Source organism: Gallinula chloropus, assembly GCF_964237585.1.
Source record: "Gallinula chloropus genome assembly, chromosome: 5".
In the NCBI taxonomy this organism is placed as follows: Eukaryota; Metazoa; Chordata; class Aves; order Gruiformes; family Rallidae; genus Gallinula; species Gallinula chloropus.
In genome coordinates this window covers 7,406,131-7,430,545 of record NC_140090.1, presented here as the reverse complement: position 1 = coordinate 7,430,545, position 24,415 = coordinate 7,406,131, and the positions used below count along the sequence as shown (strand labels likewise).

The window sequence follows — 24,415 nt, the reverse complement described above, 5'->3', positions numbered from 1 at the left end:
TCAAAACCTATCTAGTCCCACCCCCCTGCCATGGACAGAGACACCCCACACTAGCCCAGGGTGCCCAAAGCCCCATCCAACCTGGCCTTGAACCCTGTCAGGGATCCAGAGGCAGCCACAGCTTCTCTGGGCACCCTGTGTTAGGGCCTCACCATCCTCATTGAAAATAATTTTTTCCTAATATCTAATCTAAATCTACTCTCCATCAGCTTAATGAGACAGTACAGTTATTCTTAGTTTACAAAAGAGGAAGCAGAGAAAAACTGAATGACCTATAGCTGATGACCAAGGTCATCCAATGAACTGTACAGAAGTCAACACTCTTGATTTCTCATTCTTATGTGAAACACCAGATAATCCATTAAAACATTTATCCCATATTATTAGTCTGTGAAGAGTCATATTAGATGGTGAACTTCTCAAAACATAACTTTTCTATTTTGATACACAAAAGAACCTTCAAAATAACAACTGAAAACGTTCTATATAAAGGCACAAACAACATCTTACCTGGTGCTTCAGTTGTAAATTGTGAAAGAGGCACAGTAACCCAAAGAGAAGTTACAGAGCATTTTTAGCTCACAGCTGACTTCCTTGGCGGGACCAGCAAGGAATTTAGACAGTAATTACCTATACCGTGGTTTTATTTTCGGCATGTTTTTCTGAGTGCGGAGCACGTAGCAGGCTCTTCTGCAGGCAAACCCTCCAGGCAGGTCCTGCTACACCCGGCTGTTGAGTTTACACGATGTTGCTGAGGCAACTCCTCCCCTTGCCCCCCCTTCCTCTCCCCGGGGCATTTGCTTGGAGGCGCAAACCCGCTCTATTTCAGAGAGAGAGAGGTCACCTCTGAGCACACGCGATTGAACCAGACGGTGGCTTTTTAAGCCCTAATCGCAAAGCAGATCTTTCAGCACCCAAAGCAAAGTGCATTTCTCTCTTCTGTCCACCTTATGATTTTATTACCTTAGCTGTTTCTACAGAATTTTAACTTTGCTTTCAGCCCCCTCACCCAAACACTCCCCGCTCCTTGTGACTGGTTCTCCGTCTCCTTTCAGGCAGCCTTAAACAGAAGGCTACAGGGATTTTTATTTTTTTAAAGCAGCAGACTGTGCTGAGAGAGGAGAGGAGGGAGAGCACAAAAAGACTAAAAGAGGTATAGCTAGGCTCAGGCTGAGTTGAACGGGTTTTGAAGGGACATGGTTTGCTGGTTGGGCACCGTCCCCCGGGATACGGCAGCAGGGTGACACAGGCGAGAGGCAAAGCTGCCTGCTTTGTTTGCTTCAGGCTTAGGGCACCTCAGCTCCTGGATGACTGAAAAGCCGCTGATTACTCATATATGTGCAGGTACCCGGCACAGCCGGCCTAACGGTGACACGTCGCGACTCCAGTCACACCCCGGTACCTCAGGCAAACGGCGACCCGGCCGGTAAGGCACCTCGTTTACCCCCTCGGGCTGTCCCTGAGGGAACCGGAGAGTTTTTGGGAGCAACCCGCACCTCGGCTTCACATCACCGCGAGGTAACCGCCACAGCCCACGGGTCTCCTCCTACAGACGGCTGCGGGGAAGAACTCCCAGAGCACGAAGAGGCTCCGCCACAGCAGTACAGCGTTAAACTCCGACTGGGTCTGTCCACGGCGGGCTATGAGGAGACGACACTCAGCGGCCGGGCGGGACGGTTGGTACCGCCTTCCGCCGCTTTCCCGTGAGCCTCTGCGCCGGAGAGGGGGGGGCACCGGCAGCGGCGCAAGATGGCGGCGGACAGCGAAGTGAGTGTTTACCCCTCTCTCCCCCTGCGCTCTCCGCCGGGGCCGCGGCGGCCTCCCCGCTCACTGCTCTTCCCACTCTCTCCCTGCAGCCCGAGTCGGAGGTGTTTGAAATCACCGACTTCACGACCGCCTCCGAGTGGGAGAGGTAGGTGGTGCTGTCGCCCGTCCCGCTCTCGTCAGCGCAGCGGGCGGGGTCCCGGGGGCTCAGCCGTGGCCGCTCCTGCCGGAGGGAGCTGCGCCCCTGCGCCGAGGCCGGTACCCGGTGGCACCTGGGGCCTCGTCCCGGCTGTTCCGGAGCTACCGCTGGGTCGGTGCGGTGGATGCTCAGGCCGCAACTGCTGAGTTGGTTAAGAGGATCGAGTCAAGCTCTTCCTGAACTTAGGGAAAGGGCTGGTTCAGGGTCTCCTTGCGAGGGATTAGAGGGAACAGAATGAAGGCTGATGTGTTTAAGTCGCTGCCTGATTATTAAAATAGGCTCATAGCTCAAGCCTTTAAGTTCAACAATGTACAAGGAAATTCAAGTTAAAAAACCCTTGTGCGTTCTCAGTGAATCGTTTTTTTAAAATACTTTCTGCAGTGCTGATGTCTGTGATGGGAGGAGATGAAGATTTTAAGCACTGCATTTTAAATCTGAATATAGTTTAAATTCTGCCTCAGAGGCTTGTTTATCTAGGAACAATGGAACATGAGTGTATGTTAAGACTAATATGCTGTGATAGCAGAAAAAGACAAGATCCTACACTCACTGGAAGTATGCTTATAGCAGCTGCTAGAAGTAACTGTAATCTGAAATGTAAACATAGGAAGAGTATTTTATTTGTACAAAGAAGCAGTTCTGGTTTTAATGTGATAGTTGGGGGGGGACAGGTGTTCATTGTTTGTTTGTTCTTTGTTTTTTGTGTGGCTTTTTTAAGGACTTTAGTAGTAGGGCAACAATACCTGCTCTTAGGGAGCTGAATTATAGTACAAGCATAGTGTTCACCACGTATTAATGTCTTTTCCCCTTCCTAATAGATTTATTTCGAAAGTAGAAGAAGTATTGAATGACTGGAAGCTCATTGGGATTTCTTCAGGCAAACCTCTAGAAAAGGTCAGTTACTGCTTCTGAATTTTCTTTTAGAACTTAAAATACTGGCTAGGAATAGACATGAATATTCTGTGTGTTGCTGTTTTCTTAGGTGTGGCAGGTAATGATTTCTCTTGGGGAATTACACCTCACATGGTTGAGGTCTGTGTAGTGCTACCTGTGACTCAGTATATTTCATATATCAGAGTTTCTTTATTTTCAAAGTCTAATTAGAGCCCTTGTAGTGCTTTCTCAGTGCTGTAAAAAGCAGAGGAAATTGCTGAGCTCTTCTGCATACTAGTGCAAATAAATTCAGCAGTTCTGGATCAAATGGCTGCTGTGTTTCCAGAGAAATCTTAAGTTTATGTTATATAATGAACTAGTCTTCAACCTGAGTTGTCAGTGTATTCTTACATGTTGTCTTTTAGACCGGCACTCTTTTCTTGACTTCTAGTGAGAAGACACCCTGTACACATCAAAGAGTTGTCCAAGTTGCTTTTGGTAGCAGCATACCATTCTACACAGTGATGTTGATTTTTTTTCCTAGAAACTTTATTATGCTGTATCTTTGTTTACAAATTAATTGTCCTTACACAGAGAAGTTTTGCAAATTCTAGGTGAATAATAATTTATTAGAGAAAGCATATTTGAAGTAAATAATAAAGTAGTGTTTGTGTAGAATGATATAGATGTAGATAAAATCCCAGGTGGGAAGTTTCTGTCTTTGTGCAAAGCTGAGAGTGAATGCACCTAAGGTGTGTAGTTGTATATGAGGGGTTGTATCTGCCTCTTTATTGCCAAAGATTCCTGAAGACTGCTTGGGGAAATGTGGTCCTTGAAATGAACACAATTATTGGTGACATGGATTTTAGCATTCATCTGTCTTTTAAAATGAAGAGCTTTGAAAACTAGTTTTTCAGATTAAACCATGCTTACTTATTTAAGAATAAATATTAAGCAGTAGGAAATTATTAATAAATAATATAAGTTTTGTAGGCAGTATGTTTTTAAAGGCTTATGAATGTTAATCTAAATTTATGTGATAAAATAATCTCTTTTTCTTTTCATGTGTAGGGTGTATACACCACAGGAGCATGGGAAGAGAAATCAGATGAAATTTCATTTGCAGACTTCAAATTTTCAATTACCCATCATTATCTGGTACAAGAACCCAGTGACAAAGATGGGAAAGAAGAACCGGTAGAAGGTAGCTGGTTGTTCTTTCACATGCCTGTAAGGATATGACAAAAGGCAGTTTCAGAACTATGGAATTCAAAGCGTTGATTTGCTTCTGTGTGAAATTTTCTGGGATCTAATGGGTGTGATCTGACATTTCTTCAACAAATTGCAAATGCAAGTGAATTCTAAGTCAGCTGAAATGATGCTGATGCTCTTACTATGCATCTTTTTTTTCCACAGATGCCCTTCCTGTGCCTATGCAGGACTTGCTGTGCATGAACAATGACTTTCCTCCAAGAGCTCACTGTCTGGTAAGATGGTATGTATGCAGCCTCTTATCTTCTGTATAAATACACATAGCAGTTGAAAAATCTTTGATGCTGTCACAATCCCTTTTATATTTATTTTTTCCATCAAGAGTTAAAGTTTAAGTAAGACAATTCTTTGTACTGGACAGAGGAAAGGAGTGCAAAAATAACCCATCACAGCAGACTTACCTTTTACTTTTTCTCAAAATAGTATTTTCTGAATTTTGTAGCCTAGCCAGGCTTTTATATTTGTAACGTTTAGATGAATCCCTAGAAAAGAAAACTGCAGAAACAAAGTACCAGATTCTTAGTAATGCAGATTTTCAGTGTGTTACAGAATTGCTCTAGGGAGATTGTTTTTATGTAAAGTAAAAAACTCAGGACTGTATCCCTGGAAGTCCTCACATTATTTTGAGTAGAGTGTTTGAATGCTGTTAAGCTCTGGTAGTTTGTGGCATGAGAACCTGCAGCACTCAATTGCCACTCAGTTCTTGACCTTTCTGAAAGAGGTTCTTGCAAGATTACCCAGATATAGTATTTCTAAATTCCCTGTTTCATCTGGCTTGCTAAAAACCAGAGATGTGCTCTTTTTTCCTCTTAAGGTATGGCTTACGTGAGTTTGTGGTTATTGCTCCAGCTGCAAATAATGATGCAGTTCTGAGTGAATCCAAATGTAACCTTTTGCTGAGCTCGGTTTCCATTGCATTGGGGAACACTGGCTGGTAGGTAATAGTATTAAACCTCTTTACGTGGCCAGGTAAAACTCTAGCATACTGCTGTTATGAGGGGGGAAAAAAGTATTAAATTGCTAGCAAAATAGATTCCAAGTTTGTTGTGTTTTCACAGTAATATTGTTACAGAAGGATTTAAAAAAAAATCCCATGGAAACTGTGGAGAGATTGAATCAATGCATTGTTTATATTAATTGTTGTTTAAAAACCTGATAAAAGCTGTTGGAATAACTGGTACACAAATTATAACTTTTGGAAGAGGATTTCTTCCCGATGCGTGGTAACAGAAACTTTCTAATCTTCCTCAAGAAATATTTACACTGAGAAAACAATTTGGACTGAAGCCTTGGATAGGGCTATGCTGGTCACATGACAATTTGTTAGGCATTCCATTTAATGGTGAGAACTTAACATTTGTCTTTGATTTGTTGTTAAGCATTTTAAACTGTGTTTCACTAAAATAAAATGCATTCTAAAGAATACGATGTAGAAATTATGATAGAATACTTACTAGTTTTACAGTCTACAGGGCAGCATGACATCTTAAATAATCTGAAATATTCATGTTTTATAGTCAAGTGCCACTGTTTGTGCAAATACATCACAAGTGGCGCCGACTGTATGTTGGAGAATGTCAGGGTCCAGGAGTTCGAACTGACTTTGAAATGGTTCATCTTCGCAAAGTGCCAAACCAGTATACTCATTTGTCAGGATTACTGGACGTCTTCAAAACAAAGATTGTAAGTGCACCTGATATTAAGATAAAAATTTTATTACCTGGTTGCTTGTAGATTTGCTTCTGTCTTCTAGGGACCTTTTTGTAAGAATGAGGCTTCCGCTGCCAATACCAACAGAGTGCTTTTCCAGATATTACCAGTATCTAGTGATAGAGTGAAAATTGGTGTGGGTTTTGGCCCTCAGTGTTGCCACCTTCTTCTGTTTTTATTTTCCAGTGTTTTGTGAAAGAATGGGTCTGTTTTACAGTCTCCTTGTCACAACCCTCTCTTCCCTGTCCCCAAATCAAACTATTTTTTTCCTATTTAAATGGAGGAGGGAGGGTGAGGTGCAGTTTTATAAAACAAAACATATATAATAGCTTTACTAGTAATACTTGGGATGTTGCAGTTTCATAAAATTAGCTGTAATACAAGCTATTACTAATTTATGTTCAAGACCTGAGGTATTTGAGAGGTATAGTCTTTACATTGAATGTTTCCTCTGATCTTCTCAAGGGATGTCCTTTAACACCACTGCCTCAAGTTAGCATGGCTATTCGGCTTACGTATGTTCTTCAAGACTGGCAGCAGTACTTCTGGCCACAGCAGCCACCAGGTAGGAGGTTTGTGTCCTCAGAATAGCTTGTTTTAAGGTAAATAGTTAATGCTATAGAAAATATTGTGTATCCTGCCAGAAGAATTAAAACATTTTCCTCGTTACTGGGAGAGGCTTCAGTTCCAGCTGAGTACGATCCCTCTCCCTTCTGAGGGGGAGAAGCTTAAAGCTTCAGAGCAAGCGTAAAGCTGCTCTGAGATCACATCTATGTCTTATGGTTGTGGCAGGTGTTTTGGTTAGGGCTGTGTGGGGAAATAAGCGCTTTTTTTTTTTAATTAGCATTTATAGGAGGAGGAAAAAAGGGGAAAAGTAATGTATACTCTTGAATCTGAAGTACATACACCAGACTTGATATGTTCATTCCATAGTGATGCTATTTAGGAAAAATAGAGTAACTGCTCACTTGATATTCTCACAATGAATTCTCATACTTGCTTGGTGATTATAAGCTTCTCCTGGCCTAAAGGTAAAGGAATCTATAGGAAAAAAGATAGATGTTAGTACCTTCTTAACATACTTTTCTACTTTTTTTTTTTTAGTGATATGACACAACATGATGGAGCATTAAAATGCCCCAAGTGAAATTCTTGACTTGGTAGTAGTATTACATAACGTGGTTGAAGTATTTAGGGCATGCTTAGGGAGACAGAACTTGTGTGACCTTTGTCTGGTTACCTAATCATTGCACTTTCTTTTGCTTTGGAAAAAAAAATTCCTCACTAATGAAAGGTATATTTTGAAGAAGTCTGTAGTGAGGATTATCTTGTGTGCTCTGTACCAAAGGAGTGGTGAAAATATGTTAAAAGAGAATCCTGCTCTTTAGGGTCAGAGAAAGTCAGTGCTGTTTTCAGTGGCAGTTTCTCTTTGTAGGTAAATCAAGTTGACTTAAAGATCTTGGGAAGCTAGTTCTACAAATTTTATTTTATTATTTCTGCAGACACAGAAGTCAATGCTTACTGCAGTTTCTTTATGCTTTGCTGTATTATTCGTTAAGTCAAGATCCCTGGTTTGCAATGATTGAGTTCTACCACTCTGGTCATACCTCTTGATTTGAGTGGTTTGAATAAATTTTACTCTTTTGGAGGATTCTGGTTAAAGGAGCAGGAACTGGAGGAGGATGGTATCTTTTTTACTGATGTTGCTCCATGCAGTTGTGGTTTTACATTCATTGTGGAAAAACTAGATCCCTACTTTATTGCTCTCATTTCTCAAAGAAATCCAAAGAATTTAAATGTCTCTTATCCTTTCAGAAGAAGAAATCTTGTAACGAAGTTATCCAAATACTTTATCTGTTCAAATACCTTGCTTGTTTTGTATGTAAATAGTTGCCAGATGCATTTAAAGATGAGATGCTGTAACACCATTATTAGACTGGCATTACAATATGTTATTATGAGTTTAAATTTTTGTTCAGTGAAGGCAATTTTTGGCTTATGTAATTGAAGGATATAACATGGGAATTGGCTGAGGATGCTGGGAGGCATTTTTAAGTACCTGGAATTAAAAGGAATCTCCCAGATCATTGGTTAAGTCTTTAACTGCAGGTGATATAACGTACCACTCTCTTCATAAACTGTCAACCTTGTAAAAGTAGTTGTGTTTTCACTCTGCAGAGTTGCTCTTTTGGAGTCTTCTGCTTAGAACTGATTTCCTGCTTAAATGTTTTTATGGCAAACATGTATCTTGCATTCTTGTGTCAATGTTAACTCTATAAAGCTGCCTTTATAGCTCTGTCATCTTTGCCTGTATGAAGGGAATAACCTTCCTTCAACACGGACTGCGAGAATTTTATCTGTCTTTCTGAATGTCCTTTTGTACAATCACTTCCCAGTTTCTGCTGGCAACAATGGTCTTAACTGTCTGGTAGAACTGTGTCTTCATAGCTCTGGCACCTTAGCTGTTCAGCTATTCTCTGGTCATCCTACACACTACAGACTTTGCACTATGAAATTACAATGATATGCTTCTTTAAATGTTCCGTAAATTCTGTATGGAAAACATTGATCTGTCTTCAGATATAGATGCTCTAGTTGGGGGAGAAGTTGGAGGCCTTGAGTTTGGGAAGTTACCATTTGGTGCCTGTGAGGATCCCATTAGGTAAGAGAAGATTTCAGAAAATTTTGTTTTGTAACTTCCTTAATGGAGGGCTTTAAGATATCTTAAAGATAGGTTATTTGAAATCTTAACTCTGCCTGCCTATCACTTAATATATTCCTAACAGATAGTTAATTATTCAAGTACATAAGAAACATCTGTGAAAAATAATGGTCTAGTAGCAAATGAGACCTTTTTCAAAGTGATACTGAGAGCTTTAGCTCATAAATCTTCCCCCATAAACTTCTGGAGTACTCCATTGATTTCTGAAACTATTATGTTAAAATACACCTTAATTAGAGATAAAATTTTAAAGTGGTGTGCTTTTTGGACTTGCTTTCATCTTTCTCTTTGATGTTTGTATAAGACTTAAATTGAGAGGGTCTGTAAACTGAACTACTGCAATCTCTTTATGTTCTCTACTGAGCACCCAATCAACACTCAGCAAATTGAGGAATCATTTTGATGTGTTAGACAGTGTTTAATGCTGCCAGCAATTCATGGAAGTTGTTCTTTCCTCCCTACCTGGATACCTAGAATACAGTGTGCAATCTCTCCTTTTGTAGAGAGGAGTTGTGAGGGTCCTGTATGCCAGGTGCTGGAGAACAACCAACCCAAAACTCATTAGGAAATAACAGCCACATTTCTGGATGTAGCTGCAAAATACATAGAGGGAGTTAAACATGAGCTATCACAAATACCTTTCAAGATCTTAGTTGTGATGGAGAGAACACTTTCTGTGCACTGACAGATTTAATCTTGTCTGTTTCAGTGAGCTTCATTTAGCTACCACATGGCCTCACCTAACAGAAGGTATAATTGTTGACAACGACGTTTATTCGTAAGTAATTTTATCTGAATTGCAAGTATATAGCACTGTACTTTGTGTGTGAACTGCTGCATTGTAGTGACATCTAAAACATGGTGTGTGGCCTTGTGAAAGAGAGCCCCTTCTGAGGAATGCTAAGATCAGTTGATAGAACATCTCATTTGGGAAAACTTCTTTTGAAATGCATTTCTGTGTGAGGAAATACTATTGTGTTGTAATCTCAACAGAACACATGCCTCTTTTGGGGCACATTCTTGTGCTAGACTTAAAAGCTTCTTGTGTTGTATATTTCTTGGAAAAAGTGATAGTGAAACATGGAAAGCAAAAAGAATTAAGTGAGTGACATCCCTCTCCCAAAAACTATTATCCATATTTCCTGGTAGGCTTCCTAAAGAGTGTGTATACTTAAGAAAGAGAAAAAAAACCCAACCACAAAACCAAAAGCAGTTTACTGTTTTAATTACTACACCAATTAGTTTCAACTTTAAAAGAAGAAAATTTCCTTGAACTGAATTGTCTTTGTTTCTTATTCATGTTATGTCTGCACATGGAGAATAAGGACTCTTGCTTGCATTTCAGACTGTTGTGTTCTGTGTAATGTGGTGTATACTGTGGCCTCTTTGGCCTAAATGGCTATGACATTCCATTAACTGAGAATTTGATGCTCACCTTTTGGGTACCTAGAGTGACAGCATGACACTTGTTCTTGGTTTTGTTTTTTTAAGTGACCTAGATCCTCTTCAAGCACCCCAGTGGTCCGTGAGAGTCAGAAAAGCAGATAACCCTCAGTGTCTGTTGGGTAAGGCATCAGATTTCCCTGTCTTCTCTTAGGGTTTTTAAGCTATTAAATTGTGAAATTAGGATTGAATTGTTGATTACCAGATGACCTCTGTTTCCTCACTCCCCCTGTTTTTTTGAGTGGACAATACTTTTGTCATCTCTTCCAAGAACAGAAGCTTTGCAAAAGCATAAGTTGATGTGGTCTGTGAATTTCATTGTTCTTACTTCACCACGTTCCAGGGTATAGGAATTTACTGTGTGTGTTCTATGAAAATTAAGATTTTCTAGAATCTTTATATATATATATTTCCTTGAATCAGTCTGAGAGTCAAGATTAGTATGCTTTGAGAGCTGTACTGTCCATCCTAGCCTTTTAGCTTGTGGGAAAAGTGGCTTCAAAACTAAAAAAAAAAAAACCTCTTAAAATCCTTAAAAACACTTAAAAAATTAAAAAAATGTGCTGCAGAAGTTCCACCTTTCTTTGATGAAGAGGAGGATTAAACTGCATGCAGAACTATGCTCTGGAGAGGTGGCTGGTAGCTGTCTAGATGTGAATTTTCTCAAGCTTTAATTATGTGGTTTAAAGATATTTGTGCTTCAGAACAGACTACCATGTTCTTTCAGATGAAGAGATAAAATTTACTGTCCCCTTTACTGTCACTTAGCTTATTGTTAAATGGGATTTTGGATAGTTGTTCAGAAGCTTTGTGTCTCTCATAGGTGACTTCCTTACTGAGTTCTTCAAGCTTTGCCGTCGGAAGGAGTCAACTGATGAGATACTTGGAAGGTCTGCATTTGAAGAGGAAGGAAAAGGTAAAACAAAGTTTGATTTGTGTTATTTGACTTTAATTTTTAGGCATTTTTTGTAATATTCTTAGGAATTCTCTGGCCAGTGCTACATGATATCATTTCTCATGAATTTCAGGCAAGCTTAGCTCCCGAAGTTCAAAAGGACAGTTACCCTCCTTTAGCTGTGGGTTTTTTACTGAAAAACAAGAGTTTAAAATTTGACTAGTGTGCACAAGAGTTTTGAGCAAACAATAAACAGCTTTCTGTATCTACATAAAACATGTATTATTTATGTATGAAGTACTAAGTAGTGCATATTTTAACAGCCAGGTAACAGTCTCTAATCTGTTTGAAAAGCTTTGCTGTCATCCTAAAACAAACCCAACCGAACAAATCCCCAAACAAACCCACCAAACAAACACAACAAAACAAATTTATGTGACCAACAGGTCAGAATATAAATACTGATGTCTTTTTCATGTCTCTGTCCCTTTCTTTCATTTTTCTTGCTGTATATAGTGAATGTTCCTTTCTTGCCTCCTGTCACCTTTTCTTCCCTCCAAACATGGGCTGTATCAATGTACATTCTTTGGTTATAATTGGTCTTAGTTTTGAAGGAGCTTGCAAGTTGGCTTTAAAAGGTGTTAGACCAAGTAGGGTTATTCTTCATGCCTGACATACAGTCTTTTTAGCCCTCCTTATCTCTAATTTTCTTGAAATGATTGCAAAGTTGAGGTTTCCCAGGCTACTGGTAATTACTTAAATTTCTCTGCCCTCTTTTTAACTATGTTAATTCATTTCATTGGAAGAAAGGCTCTGAACTTTGCCAGCAGCAACTTTGGAAAAAACTTCTCAGTTGAGGAGTTTACTCTTTCACAGAGTAGTGCTCACGCCATGTAAGAACATCTATACAGCGATTTAATACTGGATTTATTTAAGGCTTATCTAAAGCTCTAGCACATAGTTGAACAGTCTTTATCTACAGTGTATTCCTTGGTTTTGCATGTGAACAGAGCTTAAACACTGTCTGTCAGCTGCCTGGAATTGTCTGCAAGTATGCAGTACTACTACAGTAGGTGGCAGACGATATCTACAGCCAACCCAGGCTACATTTCATTCATAAATTAAATCAAGGACAGTCTGTGACTCCTTGGTGACCTCATTCTGCTGCTTCTCTTTGTGCCTGAGAACAGAGAATATTAGGTATGGTACCTGGCAGCACGGAGGTGTCTTTGGTTAACAGGGTGGTAAAATCAGTATGAGATGAATGGGCAATGACAAGTGAACTTTTTAGAGAGTATTGCAGGGAGGGGGTTGTTTGTTTTGTTCTAACTATTTTCATTTTATTTTACAGAGGTTGCTGATATTACCCATGCTTTGTCGAAGCTCACAGAGCCAGCACCTGTCCCAATCCATAAACTGTCTGTCACAAATATGGTTCACAGTGCAAAGAAAAAGATTCGCAAACACAGAGGTGTAGATGAGTCACCTTTAAACAATGAAGTTCTGAACACTATTCTTCTGGTGAGCTGCCCATGCATGTTAAATTCATATAAAACATGTATTGCATGCATTTATCTTATGCAGAATTGTAAATAAAGGGCTCTGATGTCAGTTCTGTTATTTGAATTGTGTTTATCAGCTTTTTGAAAGAGCCTTAAGTTGTTAGAAGTCTATGGTGTCAGTAGACTGAAAATGAATTCTGAACTCTGCTAACACTTTTAATTATAGGGATTGCTGGTATGTAACTTGGAGTAGCTTTATGGAGAAAGTAGGAAAAGTGTTAAAAAACATGCTGATGCAAGTTTGGAGTTTGTAATTGGTTTGCTGTTGTTTTCTGTATCTTGAAGTTCTTATTTCCTGATGCTGCTGACAAACTCGTAGAGGGATTTGAAAGCAGAGCTAGCACTTCAGCAGGAAACAATCCTCCTCCAGAGAATGAAGATTATGTAAGTTATAATCACTCTGAGAAAGAGAAAAAGCAATTTTGTTTGCATGTTCATACAGACTTTACTGTGGCTGCCATATGTCTTGTAATAGATAATTTTTGGACAGATGAAGTTCCCTTAGTTGGAATCTCCAGGTTGAAATACATGATTATTTGACTTTGGGGTTTTTTGGTTTGGGTTTTTGTTTGGTTTTGAGGTTTCATGCTCCACTTTATGGCAGAATTGTAATTCTTTTTCTTTCTTTCAAAGACTATCATTTTTTGTAGTTTGTACTTACATGCTTAAAATGTTACTTAACCACTTGTATGATCAAACAGGAAAGAGATCATGTGGTTTTGGAAAATATGTCATTGTTCCTTTATTTCCTGCTTTCATTAATTTATTCCATAGACTCTCTTCAGTCAGTTTAAATCTGCTCCTTCTGATAGTCTGACATACAAGCTAGCTTTATGTCTTTGTATGATAAACTTCTACCATGGAGGACTAAAAGGAGTGGCACATCTTTGGCAAGAGTTTGTGTTGGAGATGCGCTACAGATGGGAGAACAACTACCTTATTCCAGGGTAAGATTATTGTTTGTGCTGTTGCTTTGTGATACTGTTTTGGGAATAGTGTGAGTTCACTATGACTTTGAAACTTGCTGTTTGGATTTGATTTTTATTTTTTTTAAATTGCAAATTGAAGTGAGAAAGGATAGGCAGTAGGCAAAAGGGTCTTTGTCCTTCATTGAAAACTTCAATATGTCTGAAGCCAACTCGAGGTAAAGAGCCCTTCATCCTGTGAATGAGGGTGGGGGAAAGGCTTATACCATTGCTTGGCTTACAATTTAATCTTAGATAAAAATGAAGGAGCTGATAGATTGAGAGACACCTTTGATTTGTGGTGGTGTTTCTCCGCTGTTGTAAGGGAGCTGTTCCAAGTTCCTCCTGGTATAGTAGCCTTTTCAGGTGGCAAATGCTGCCTCATGTTATAGTTGAGGTTCCAGGTTATGTCTGCTGCAGCAGAGTTTGTTGCAGACCAGATAAAGGGTTCTGCCAAGATAAGGTGCCAGTGTAGAGCAAAAAAGGATCCTTCTTTGTGATTAATTGGCCACTTATTTACCAGTTTATACTTTCAAGTGGTTATGCTAACAAATAAAATAGAGCTTGAAATATAGAGAGATCATTCTCTGGTATCATTGAGTCAAGTCAAAGGTGCTTAAGTTTTGTTTGAAATCAGGTAGTGTTTTAACATCCAAATGGCACTGACCAGGAAATGCAGTGTGTCTGTTTCATAATAGTTGGAATGATCTCTGAGCTTCAGAAATGACTGCTGGGATATAAATATATGGGCATCTTCAGTCACTAGCTTGTCTGCTGAGATCATAGAAGAACTGAATAGTTGAAATGGTGGCAGTGGGCTCATTGTGGATATTTGCCCCTCTTCTGGGTTTCATATGATTTAAGGCCACATGTGTGTGAGATTCAACTTTGTGATTGATAATGGTTACACTTCTACCTTTTGTTAGACTAGCTAATGGCCCTCCAGATCTGAGATGCTGTTTACTACATCAGAAACTTCAGGTAAGTATCCCACATTTAAGAATTATTTTCTTTTCATAAGGAAACTGTCAAAGTTACAGCAGTTATTAGCTAAATACATTGTTGTAGACTTAGCTATGCTTGTATTATTAAGTGTGGACTTAATTTCTTGGGAAAAATCTTTGTTGTAGCAACAAGCTCAATGGGATTATCTTTTATTATTGTAAAAGATTGTAAGATTCTCCAACTTTTTCTGTGACATTGTTTGTGTCAGAGAAGTCCTTGCTAACTTTTTTATTTCCCTGTAACTTTGTAGATGCTAAATTGTTGCATAGAAAGAAAGAAAGCAAGAGATGAGGGGAAAAGGGGGAGCATGTCTGATCGTTCACCTGGTGATGCTGGAAAAGGAGCAGACCACTCTGGAGACAACCCTGATAAGGAAAAAGAAGTTGGCAAGTCCTGGGACTCATGGAGCGACAGTGAAGAGGAGTTTTTTGAGTGTCTGAGTGACACAGAAGATCTTAAAGGAAATGGGCAGGAAAATGGAAAGAAAGGAGGAGCAAAAGAAGGTAACAGAGAGCCTGTGAACTTAAAACCAGAAGGTCGTCTGCATCCACACGGGAAGCTGACGCTGCTGCACCCAGGAGAGCCTCTCTACATTCCAATAACACAGGTTAGGTACCAAGACCTGAGCCAGATGTGCAACGTACCTCTCATGCAATATGGCAATACCTAGGGTTGTGAAATTGTACATAGTTTGCAGGGTATATCTTTATCTGTTCTTAAAATAGCTAATTGTTTTTGGCCCAAGGTCTTTTATTCCATTTTTAAAGCCTGATGAGGCTGTTAAGAGCATGTGACACCAGTTTTGTTGTATTTGAGAATGGGTCTCCTTGCCTATCTTAAATCTGACTTGCTTTTTATTTCCAGCTCTTGAGGCATCTTCCATCCCCTCCTGTAAACTAGCAACTGGTAGTCCTTCCACCATGAAGATTCCTAGCTGACTGCCCAGAATGCTGGATCAGTTTCCTTGCTTGCTTTCTTTTAAAAAGTAAAACCAAACCCACAACCAAACAAAACCCTGTCTCAACTCATATCTAAAAGGCCATAGCCATCAGGTTTTGGTACCACTATCTAAAGCAGATTTATCACACTACTGGAAGTGTTACCTGACACAGACATTCTTGCAGAGTCACCAGGGATGAAACAGGAAGCAGTGGTGTCAGAGGAAGTTGTTGGAAATTAGCCATGCATTTCAGAATGCAGTATTTCTCATTTGCTTGAGAGAAATTCTCTTTATTGGGTGTTGCTTTGCATGGGTAAAAGGTATCAGTAGAGTGTACTCAGACAAAATATCCATCAATTATGTGGTGACAGTATCAACAGCAAGAATTCTACTTAGCTTTAGGTGGATTTTCATCCATCTCATCAAAATAGCATCAAACACTTTGTGGCTTCACCTGGATTCTGGTATTTTAATAGTACAGCCTTATGTTGGTGCTTCAATCTCAGATTGTTTTCATCTTTATTTCCTTTTGTTAGTGTCTTTAGATGCACCTCTTCACATCTCTACAGCTTCAACTGTTTAGCCTGTATCTATTGCCTTGGGGTACAAGTGAAGTAGAATGAACTTTTGGTGACAGGTCACTGTCCTTAATGAGGGCTGAGCCAAGGAAGAGGCTGTTTCTAACTTGTATTTTTCTTTGTTGCAGGAACCAGCACCTATGACAGAAGATTTGCTGGAAGAACAGTCTGAGGTGCTGGCAAAGCTGGGGACGTCAGCAGAAGGGGCTCACCTTCGGGCACGCATGCAGAGTGCCTGCTTGCTCTCAGATATGGAGTCTTTTAAGGTAGTACTGCTTGAGGAATTCTGTGAGACTGCTTTCTTCTTAATTAAACTCTCCTTGCTTGTGTTGAACAATTTTGAGGGTTTTTAGGATGAGCTTTTTCTCTCCACAAACCAAATTCCAAGTAGTTTTAAAGTTAAAAGTAAAACCCTATTGATGAAACTCTTGGAATGTTTCACAATCTGAGACTATCCAGTTTGTTAGGCTGTAACATTCTTGGAACATTTCTCTCTCAGACATTGTGCAAAAAACCTTAGAGCATACAGTTGATAAATTGGGAATTAGAACTTCGACAAGCCCACATAAAATGATGTTAGAATACTGAACTTTGAAGTCCTGGATCAGGATTACATGTCCCTCCCTTCCACCACTGAGTACCTTTCCTTTAGTGTCACTCTTACTGGAACTTTTCACTCTGTCTATTCTTGCCAGATGTGCCTTTAATCAGACTCCAGATGGATAAAATATGAAGGTGGTGTGAGGAAGGAAAACCAACAAACCTGTTAACTTGCTCTCCCTTCTGTATTTAGACCATGGGAGGTGGGCATAACTTTTGTGTATGGGTGAAGATGTTTTGTTCTGGTAGGGAGGGCAAGTTGTTACTGGTTCTATGCAGCTGTTCAACTGCGACTGTGGGTTTGGGTAATTTGTTCCTTTTCTGAGCTCTGCAGAGGGAGCTAAGAGCACATACACTGCTGTTACCAAAGGATCTCAAAACTAAAGAAAAAATAAAGATTGTGTCATGAAATAGCTAGTCTTATTTTTTCAAGTTATTGCAGTGTTACTTTGTAGAGAAAGGATACAGATGCACTGCAGAGTGAGAGTACTTCTGACATCAGCATCAGTTTATTAGCAGTGATTCATGTCAGAGACGTGGTAGTTTTATTTCAGTGGTGTGAGTGATACTAATTACTCAAGAATAAAGCACTGTAATTTAAAGTGGTAATGCACTTTCCATAGGTACATTGGATAGAACACTGAATTTCCTCTTATGTTCTAAAACTGTGGATGTATTTATTGGTGTTGACATTGCATCTTTGAAAAGTTAAGGTGTTCTGTTTGGGGGTTTTCTAAGTTCCTTTTTCAAGGAAGAACAAAAAGTGAATTTCCTTACTGGAAATGATGGAAAGTCAGTGCTGCAAGCATATTTCTGCCACCCAGTGATTCTTCTGGGCTTGGGCCTAAATGGTTTAAGCTTATACTTAATGGAATTAGTGAAAATTCATACTTCTTGTATGTATCAGGAACCAAACAGAAGCTTGACTTTACAGTGTAATTTAGAGCTTGCCTGAAATAACTGATGAATATACTGTTGTGAGTGGTAAGAAGGTTTCTTTGGTTTTGTGGATGGTGTGGGTTTTACCCCTTGCTGTTGTCTTGGCTTATCCTTTATTCCCTCACCCTCCCAGGTCTCTTTCCTACAGTTTGGTGACTTACAGCATCCCCTAGCCTGTGTCTGCCCACTAACCCATACTGCCTTCCTACCCAGGTTATGATGTTTTTATAGGATTTCTCAGGCACAAATTTTACCTCCTTTTCATTCCAGGCAGCTAACCCTGGCTGTTGTCTGGAGGATTTTGTGAGGTGGTACTCTCCTCGGGATTACATCGAAGAGGAAGTGATTGATGAGAAGGGCAATGTTGTAATCAAGGGCGAGCTGAGTGCCCGAATGAAGATTCCCAGCAACATGTGGGTGGAGGCCTGGGAGACAGCAAAGCCAGTCCCAGCCCGGAGGCAGAAGAGACTCTTTGATGACACGAGAGAGGCAGAGAAGGTAAAAAGCTCTGTGACAGGCTGATCTGCAGTGCTGGTAGCCCTTTCTCCTTGCTCCTGCAGGATTTAAACATTAACACATCACTATATTCTTGGAGCTATTAAACTGTTTTGTGCATGGCTTAGGGTTAATCAGAAGTTCTTGCTGCTGTATAGCACAGTGTGTGAAGTAATAAGTGCCTGAGTGGAACTTCACCAGCTGTATTACTTGGGTACTTCTTGAATTATTAGTAAACAAACCAGGTTTTTATCTGCATGTATGTGCTAGTCTTCCCCAAGAAGTTAGTTACTCCTAGTTTCATTCAAACCTGAATGCTTCAGTGTGGGTGCTGCTTTTTCCTAGTTAGCCTCAACTTTGGGAAGTAGTTCTGATCATTAATATATTACATTTTCTAATGCTGTAGGTGCTTCATTACCTTGCAGTTCAGAAACCAGCTGACCTTGCAAGGCATCTCTTGCCTTGCATCATCCACGCAGCTGTACTCAAGGTAAAGGAAGAAGGTAAATAACGTTCAATAAATTTTGAAGATATTTTAAGGTGAACACCAATGCAAGAATTACAAAATTCTGCATTTTTTTTTTTCCTCCTGATAGAACTACTGGAAGATATATCTTCAGTTAAGAAGATTATTAAGCAGATAGTATCTCATTCCAGTAAAGTTCTACGGTTCCCCAATCCAGAGGAGAAGAAGTTGGAAGTAAGGCTTTTATACCAGCTTAGAGAACTTCCTAACACTGATAAACCTTGACGCTGTTCTTGGGAGTGCTGAAAGTGCACCTCTAATTTTCTTGTTTATTGAACCCCTGCAGGAAATCATTGCTCAGATTATGAGTGTGGAAGCAATCATTGCCAGGGCCAGGTCTCTGAAAGCAAAGTTTGGGGTAGAGAAATGTGAAAATGAGGAGGAGAAAGAAGATCTGCAAAGGTGACTGATTTAAACCCCCCACCCCCTGGGTTTTGTTTTTTCTCTGCTGCCCTTTTTTTTAGTGTCAAAATTTAGGAACAGATGGAAGTGATAATACAGAAATACTAATGAATCCTCCTTGGTAGCTGTAAGCATTAGGTTGTCCCTTTCTCTAGGCTACCTGGAGACATATGTGGGCACCCTAAATATTCCTCTATGTCACCATCCCTCTGAAAAAGGGATGCGGGTTGTTTTAATGTTGTTTTAATGGAATTTGTGGTTTTATCATGACAGTACTGGGGATTTCATTTATCTTTTTTGTGTATGTTAAAAGGGACATTTGATGAACTTTGTGACAGGAGAGGTGACATTAGAAGGACGAGTCATTCCTTATTCTAGTCGTGCCAGTTTGCAACATGTTACTGTGGGCCCTGCTGCCAGATGATTTACTCCTTGCTGCTGTGCTGAAAGGGAGACGACCTTTTCATAGCACATGTTGGGACTTGAGAAGTGGTGTCTGACCAGTGCAGTATCTTTGTGCTCAGTAAATTGCCATGTTATGGCTTCTGCGTGGCCGATGCCTTGAAGGCTTTTCATGCTGATGTTACACATCTGCATTAGGAGCCTGGGTTCCATTTATAGTGAACAGAGAGAGGTTGGTCCTTTTAGATGCTGAATTGCAGCCTAGGTGTTAATTTGCCCTGTTGATGGAGTTGGGATTATGTAGACATTTGAGTCACACCTTTCCTGACCTCACGTGGGAGGCTGCTGTGTTTGGCTTAGTTTTGACCTACATTATCTGCAGAAGAACAGCGGCTTGTATTAGCATGAAGGAAAGCAGCAAGGGAGGAGGGAACAACTGAAGGGTAAGGGAGGTTTAGTCTTTAGGGTACAGGGAAAGGAGTAAGGGGATGAAAAGGTCATGATAGTGTTTGACTGGGATTCTGAGAAGCATTTGGGTTTTCTTCCTTTGGCTTTCAGAACAGAGAACCCTTGAGAGTGTGTCCCAGTTCTCGCTCTGTGGGGATGGTGTTAGGTGGAGGCCTCCTCTCAGGAAACAGTTCTGGTGTTAGGTTAGCAAAGTGGATACAGCTGATAATCAAACATTCCTTTTTCCTTGTCAATGATTTGTACCACCAGATTCGTGAACTGTCTCCTGGAGCAGCCAGAAGTGTCTGTGATTGGTGCGGGACGAGGACCTGCTGGCAGCATTATTCACAAGCTGTTTGTGAGTGCTCAGAGGGTAAGAGAGAGTTCTTGACTGCTTTGCAGGCACTTTGGATTTCAGCAGTACGATGCAGTGACTTTACCATATGATGCCAGTTTATTTTGTCCACATATCTGCATGTATTGTCATAAATGTGCTTGAGGGTTTTCTGTGGTGTTCAGCGTGATTTTGCAGTAACAGCCTTGCAAGGGGAAGGAAGAAGAGTACATGGCCTGGGATGCGAAACAGTGAAAGCCACCTGGGTACACAGAGGTGTCACTGTGTCACTTCAGATGGCAACACCAGTAATGCTGTTACAGCACAAATCTGCACAATACATCCCACATCACAGCGAGAACAGGCAAGCTGTTGATTGCTTCATGTAGCAATGTAGAGAAACACCATAGTACTGAGTATCTGAGGAGTAACACTTTTAGACTGAGGTTTATACTTGGAATGCCTGAGATGACTTCTACAGAAACTGGTGTGTTAAAGAAGAGTTTCAGTTCTTTTCCAGTGCAATTCTACATTCAGTTTATGTGTTGCCAGGGCTGACTCTGGTTTCTGGAAACCCTTCCCCAGGCTGTATTGGTATAAATGCTCACTTTTTCTCTTAAGCAGTCTTTGTCATAATGAACCTTAACATACTGATTTCTAGACTCCTTGGACTGCAGTCAGCCTTCAGTTTCTGTCAGAATTGCACCTATTCATAGCGTCAAATCAACTCAAATTGAACCACAGTGGTAATAACAAGGTAGCAGAGTGTTGCTGACATCTTAAGAGCCTGAATTTGTGTTTGGAAATCACTGCTGTAAAAAATTTAATGATTGGGAATTAAACACTTTTAAGATACGGATGCTTTTATAATGATCTGTATTTTGCAGCTCAACATAAAAAGGACCATTCTGAAAACAGACCGTGGTTATTCTGAGAAATGCAAAGCAGAGCTTCTGTTTTATCTTTCTAGTATCTAGGGAAGATCTGGTTGTGAATCCCAGCTTTGTCAACCGGCCTGGCTTACAGGCTTCCTGTAAAGCCCAAGACTCTGCCCTGTAAAAGGGCATGCGAGCATTTGCACTTGGCTTGTTAATACTGAGGCATTTTGGTCTTAAAGCCAAGTAACTTTCTGGTGTTAATGCTCGATGAAGATGTATGTCATGTATGGAAAGTTCTAGGGGTTTGTTTCTTTTGAAACATCAGTAACTACAAGTTGGTTACAGTAAATTAAGAGTTCATAGTGGGACAGGCGCTAACTTGCTATCAAAATCCCCTTGCATTTAATCTACCACAAATTCCAGTAGAGCTGTTTGGTACATACAAACTGAACAACTTCCTTACTCATTACCTTTTGAACCTGTGCTCCTCTGAGTAGTGTAAAATGTGGTGTTATGTTCTTGAGCTTTCTCAGGAAAGTTACAATAGCAAGTGCATGCTGTTGGAAGTAGAATGCATGATGTCTCTTAAACCTACAACCTCCTCCTAACCTCTTGTAAGTCACCTCTGACTTGCCTTTGTTTCTATCTTTCATCACTGGTTCTTTTCTCATCCCTTTCCAAGCTGACTGAATCTTCTGATGAGGTAACAACTTTGTCCCTCGTTTCCCACTCATCTTCCCTAGCTGCATAGAGTTGAGTCGTTTGGTAGATCTAGTACAGCAGCCTGATGTAGTTTGTACTGTTGTTCACATATTGACCATACAAAATAATTTTGTGTTTCCAGAATGGTTTTTCCTTACTCACAGGCTTTATTTTTAGAGTGTAACAGGTATTGAAGAGAGAAATCCATAAAAAAACCCACCACCACCCCAAAAAAACACACACAAAAAAACCCCCAACCAAACCCAAACCAAACAAAAAACATTTCTTTAAGTGAACGTGGATGTTTTCTGATGCAGAAATATGTGGCCTTGCCTTTGTATTCTTCTCTGTTGCTGTCACTGTTTTGTTTATTGAACAGCCAGATGTTTTGGGGGTTGTTAGGTAGAGCTGGATAGTACCTGAAGATCTCAGGCCTAAATACAGTACTTACATTGCTGAACTCTTGTGAGACAGAAGCAGAGAGGTTTGGGGAAGTGCCAGGGTAACTGTGTGAAGTAGCATAGTGCAGGGGACACGCTCTCTGTTGGTTTCCTAGAACTGTTCTGGTGGGAACAAGCGGTGCTTGTCCCTGGGAACTTCTACAGCACAGGCTGCAAAGGTGAAGGGTACCCAGCTCTGGCCTTGGAGAATGCATGGGGGAGAGGGCTGGATGTGGAGGGGGCACAATGTTCATCTGGTGGGTTCTGCCACGCCTCTGTGACACTGATAGCCTTGAGCGGTGTACACTCGTGTCAGGACCTGGTAGGGTGCTGGGGGCTGTCTGTGTATGTGTATGTTCAGTTACACGTATGAATGCTTACTTGGCTGAGCGGAGCATGCCTGCCCTTCCTCCAGTGTTCAGACTTCAGGCTCCGAGGCAGTGAGAATCAGTGAAGACTGCACAGCAGCTCACTTGCTCTGCCATGTCATTCCAGCCAGCCTCCCTCTGGCCATGAAAAGCAGATACTGAAATGTAGTTGGAGGCTGAAAATACAGGTGACTATTGGCCAGGACTGCAGCAGCAGTGATGATGTTTAAAAGAAGGCTGACTTGGCCTTGTGTAGCCAGCGAGCTGAGAGAGCCCTGCTACAGAAGGGGGCATTTTGGCTGGTCAGAACCCTTGCTTAGTCTAGGCTGAGCTTCACCATCCACCCATGAAGGGTCTTCCATTCGATCGCGTGCGGTTTATTTCTCGACATCCCATGAGTGTCCTGCTCCATGTGTGCATAAAGCCTTTAGCCCTGCGTGCCATTGCTAACCCTGATGTTTAAGGCACAGCTGGCTCTGTAATTATACCTCTGCTCTTACTTAAGGTTTCTGCAGTGCCTCAACTCGACGAAGAGCTGCGGAGATCGGGGTCGTCAGAGGAGCGAAGGCTCAACGTGGGGGCTGTTTCAGACTTCCCCCCGCCCACGGGGCGCGAGGTGATTCTGCGCACGACCGTCCCCCGCCCCGCGCCCTACTCCAAGCCGCTGCCCCAGCGCATGTACAGCGTGCTGACCAGAGAAGACTTTCGCCTTGCAGGTGCCTTTTCAGCAGATACCACGTTCTTCTGATGGACCCAGCGGTGTTACCTTGTGTGTCTTCACAAGTACGATGCTATTCATTTTCCTTGGGGGAAGTTAACACTTACTGATTGACTGGCTTGGGCTGAGGAGCAAATACGGTCGTCATTAGTGACGGAGTGGGATTATTCCCGAGGAGGGAGCTGAAGTGGCAGCTGAGGAGGATCCCTGGCACGAGTCTGGCTTTGGAGGGGTGGGATGACTTCAGGAGTAGTTTTGGGGAGAAAAGGTTAGCAATCTCCTCTCTGTGCAAAGGGAGTGTATTGGGTTTTGTGCATTAGCTTGGTTAAGAATGGACAGGAATGGGTTGTATGCAAATACTTCATGCTGAAATTCATGCCAAATGTGCTGCTTTACGGTTCTTAATATCAAGTGACATTAGCCTACTTAAATTGATGTGCAAACATTGAATATTTTGTATTTATTGCTAATCTTATATGTGGAGCCCAGTACTTCTTGGTTAATCACTAACTTGCAGATACCTCTAAAATACTCTTCATTTTATTTGAAGTATACAGTATGTTAGTTCATGCCACACTCCTGCATTGCAGCAGCTGTCCAGAAAGATCTTGTCACAGACACTTGTCCCCAGCAGGAAGAAGTGTATTTGGGGCTCTAGCTGGTGAGGAAGCCTGCTACCCTCAAGGGGATCACTCATGGTTTTGGACACTGTGTCCTTCCCTGCATGCAAGGGCCAAAGCTGTAAGTAAATGACATGTACAGAGGTGTTCCACTGTAAGCAATGTGCTGGTATTTACAGAGGCGGTTCAAATGCATACTGGGTCCTTGAACTGATTGTCACCTGCAGCAGCTAATCCCATCGGGTATCATACAAACATTGTAACACCCCTGTGCCAATGTTGCTCTACAGTGATCTTTGTGTGTTTTAATGAGAATCAACATTACAAAATGAAATGTACAAACAGCTACAGTATTGTGGACAATACTCAATAAATCTGAACTTATTAGTGGCTCTTGGAGTTCTTCAGCTACAGCCACTGGCTTTGTCAAAATGTTTTTAAAATGGCATCCCTGCATGATCTGACCTGGGAACGACATTGTAGCTGTGACTACAGTTCTGTCTCAGCTCGTAGGGCTCAGGTATTGCCCTAAAACTTCTTTTCCCTCAGGTGAAGCTGTGGCAAGTACAAATACCTGTGTCAGATTAAAGAAGAGTTCATTTTCTTCAGAGAAAAT

General features: G+C 41.0%; 1 protein-coding gene across 1 annotated transcript; it reads left to right on the top strand.

Annotated features, from left to right (window-relative positions):
* Positions 1-1,749: 1,749 nt before the first annotated feature.
* Positions 1,750-24,212, top strand: RAB3GAP1 (RAB3 GTPase activating protein catalytic subunit 1; the record flags this gene model as incomplete). The annotated part of the gene is made up of 23 exons (XM_084265667.1): positions 1,750-2,078; positions 2,782-2,857; positions 3,908-4,040; positions 4,253-4,331; positions 4,923-5,042; positions 5,626-5,791; positions 6,284-6,383; positions 8,399-8,480; positions 9,250-9,318; positions 10,032-10,105; positions 10,807-10,899; positions 12,230-12,399; positions 12,726-12,824; positions 13,215-13,387; positions 14,332-14,386; positions 14,661-15,017; positions 16,057-16,194; positions 17,738-17,965; positions 18,369-18,465; positions 18,559-18,662; positions 18,775-18,890; positions 20,010-20,112; positions 22,967-24,212. 23 exons carry the CDS (start codon positions 1,750-1,752, stop codon positions 23,207-23,209), a joined length of 3,204 nt encoding a protein of 1,067 aa, XP_084121793.1. The 3' UTR covers positions 23,210-24,212.
* Positions 24,213-24,415: the final 203 nt, after the last annotated feature.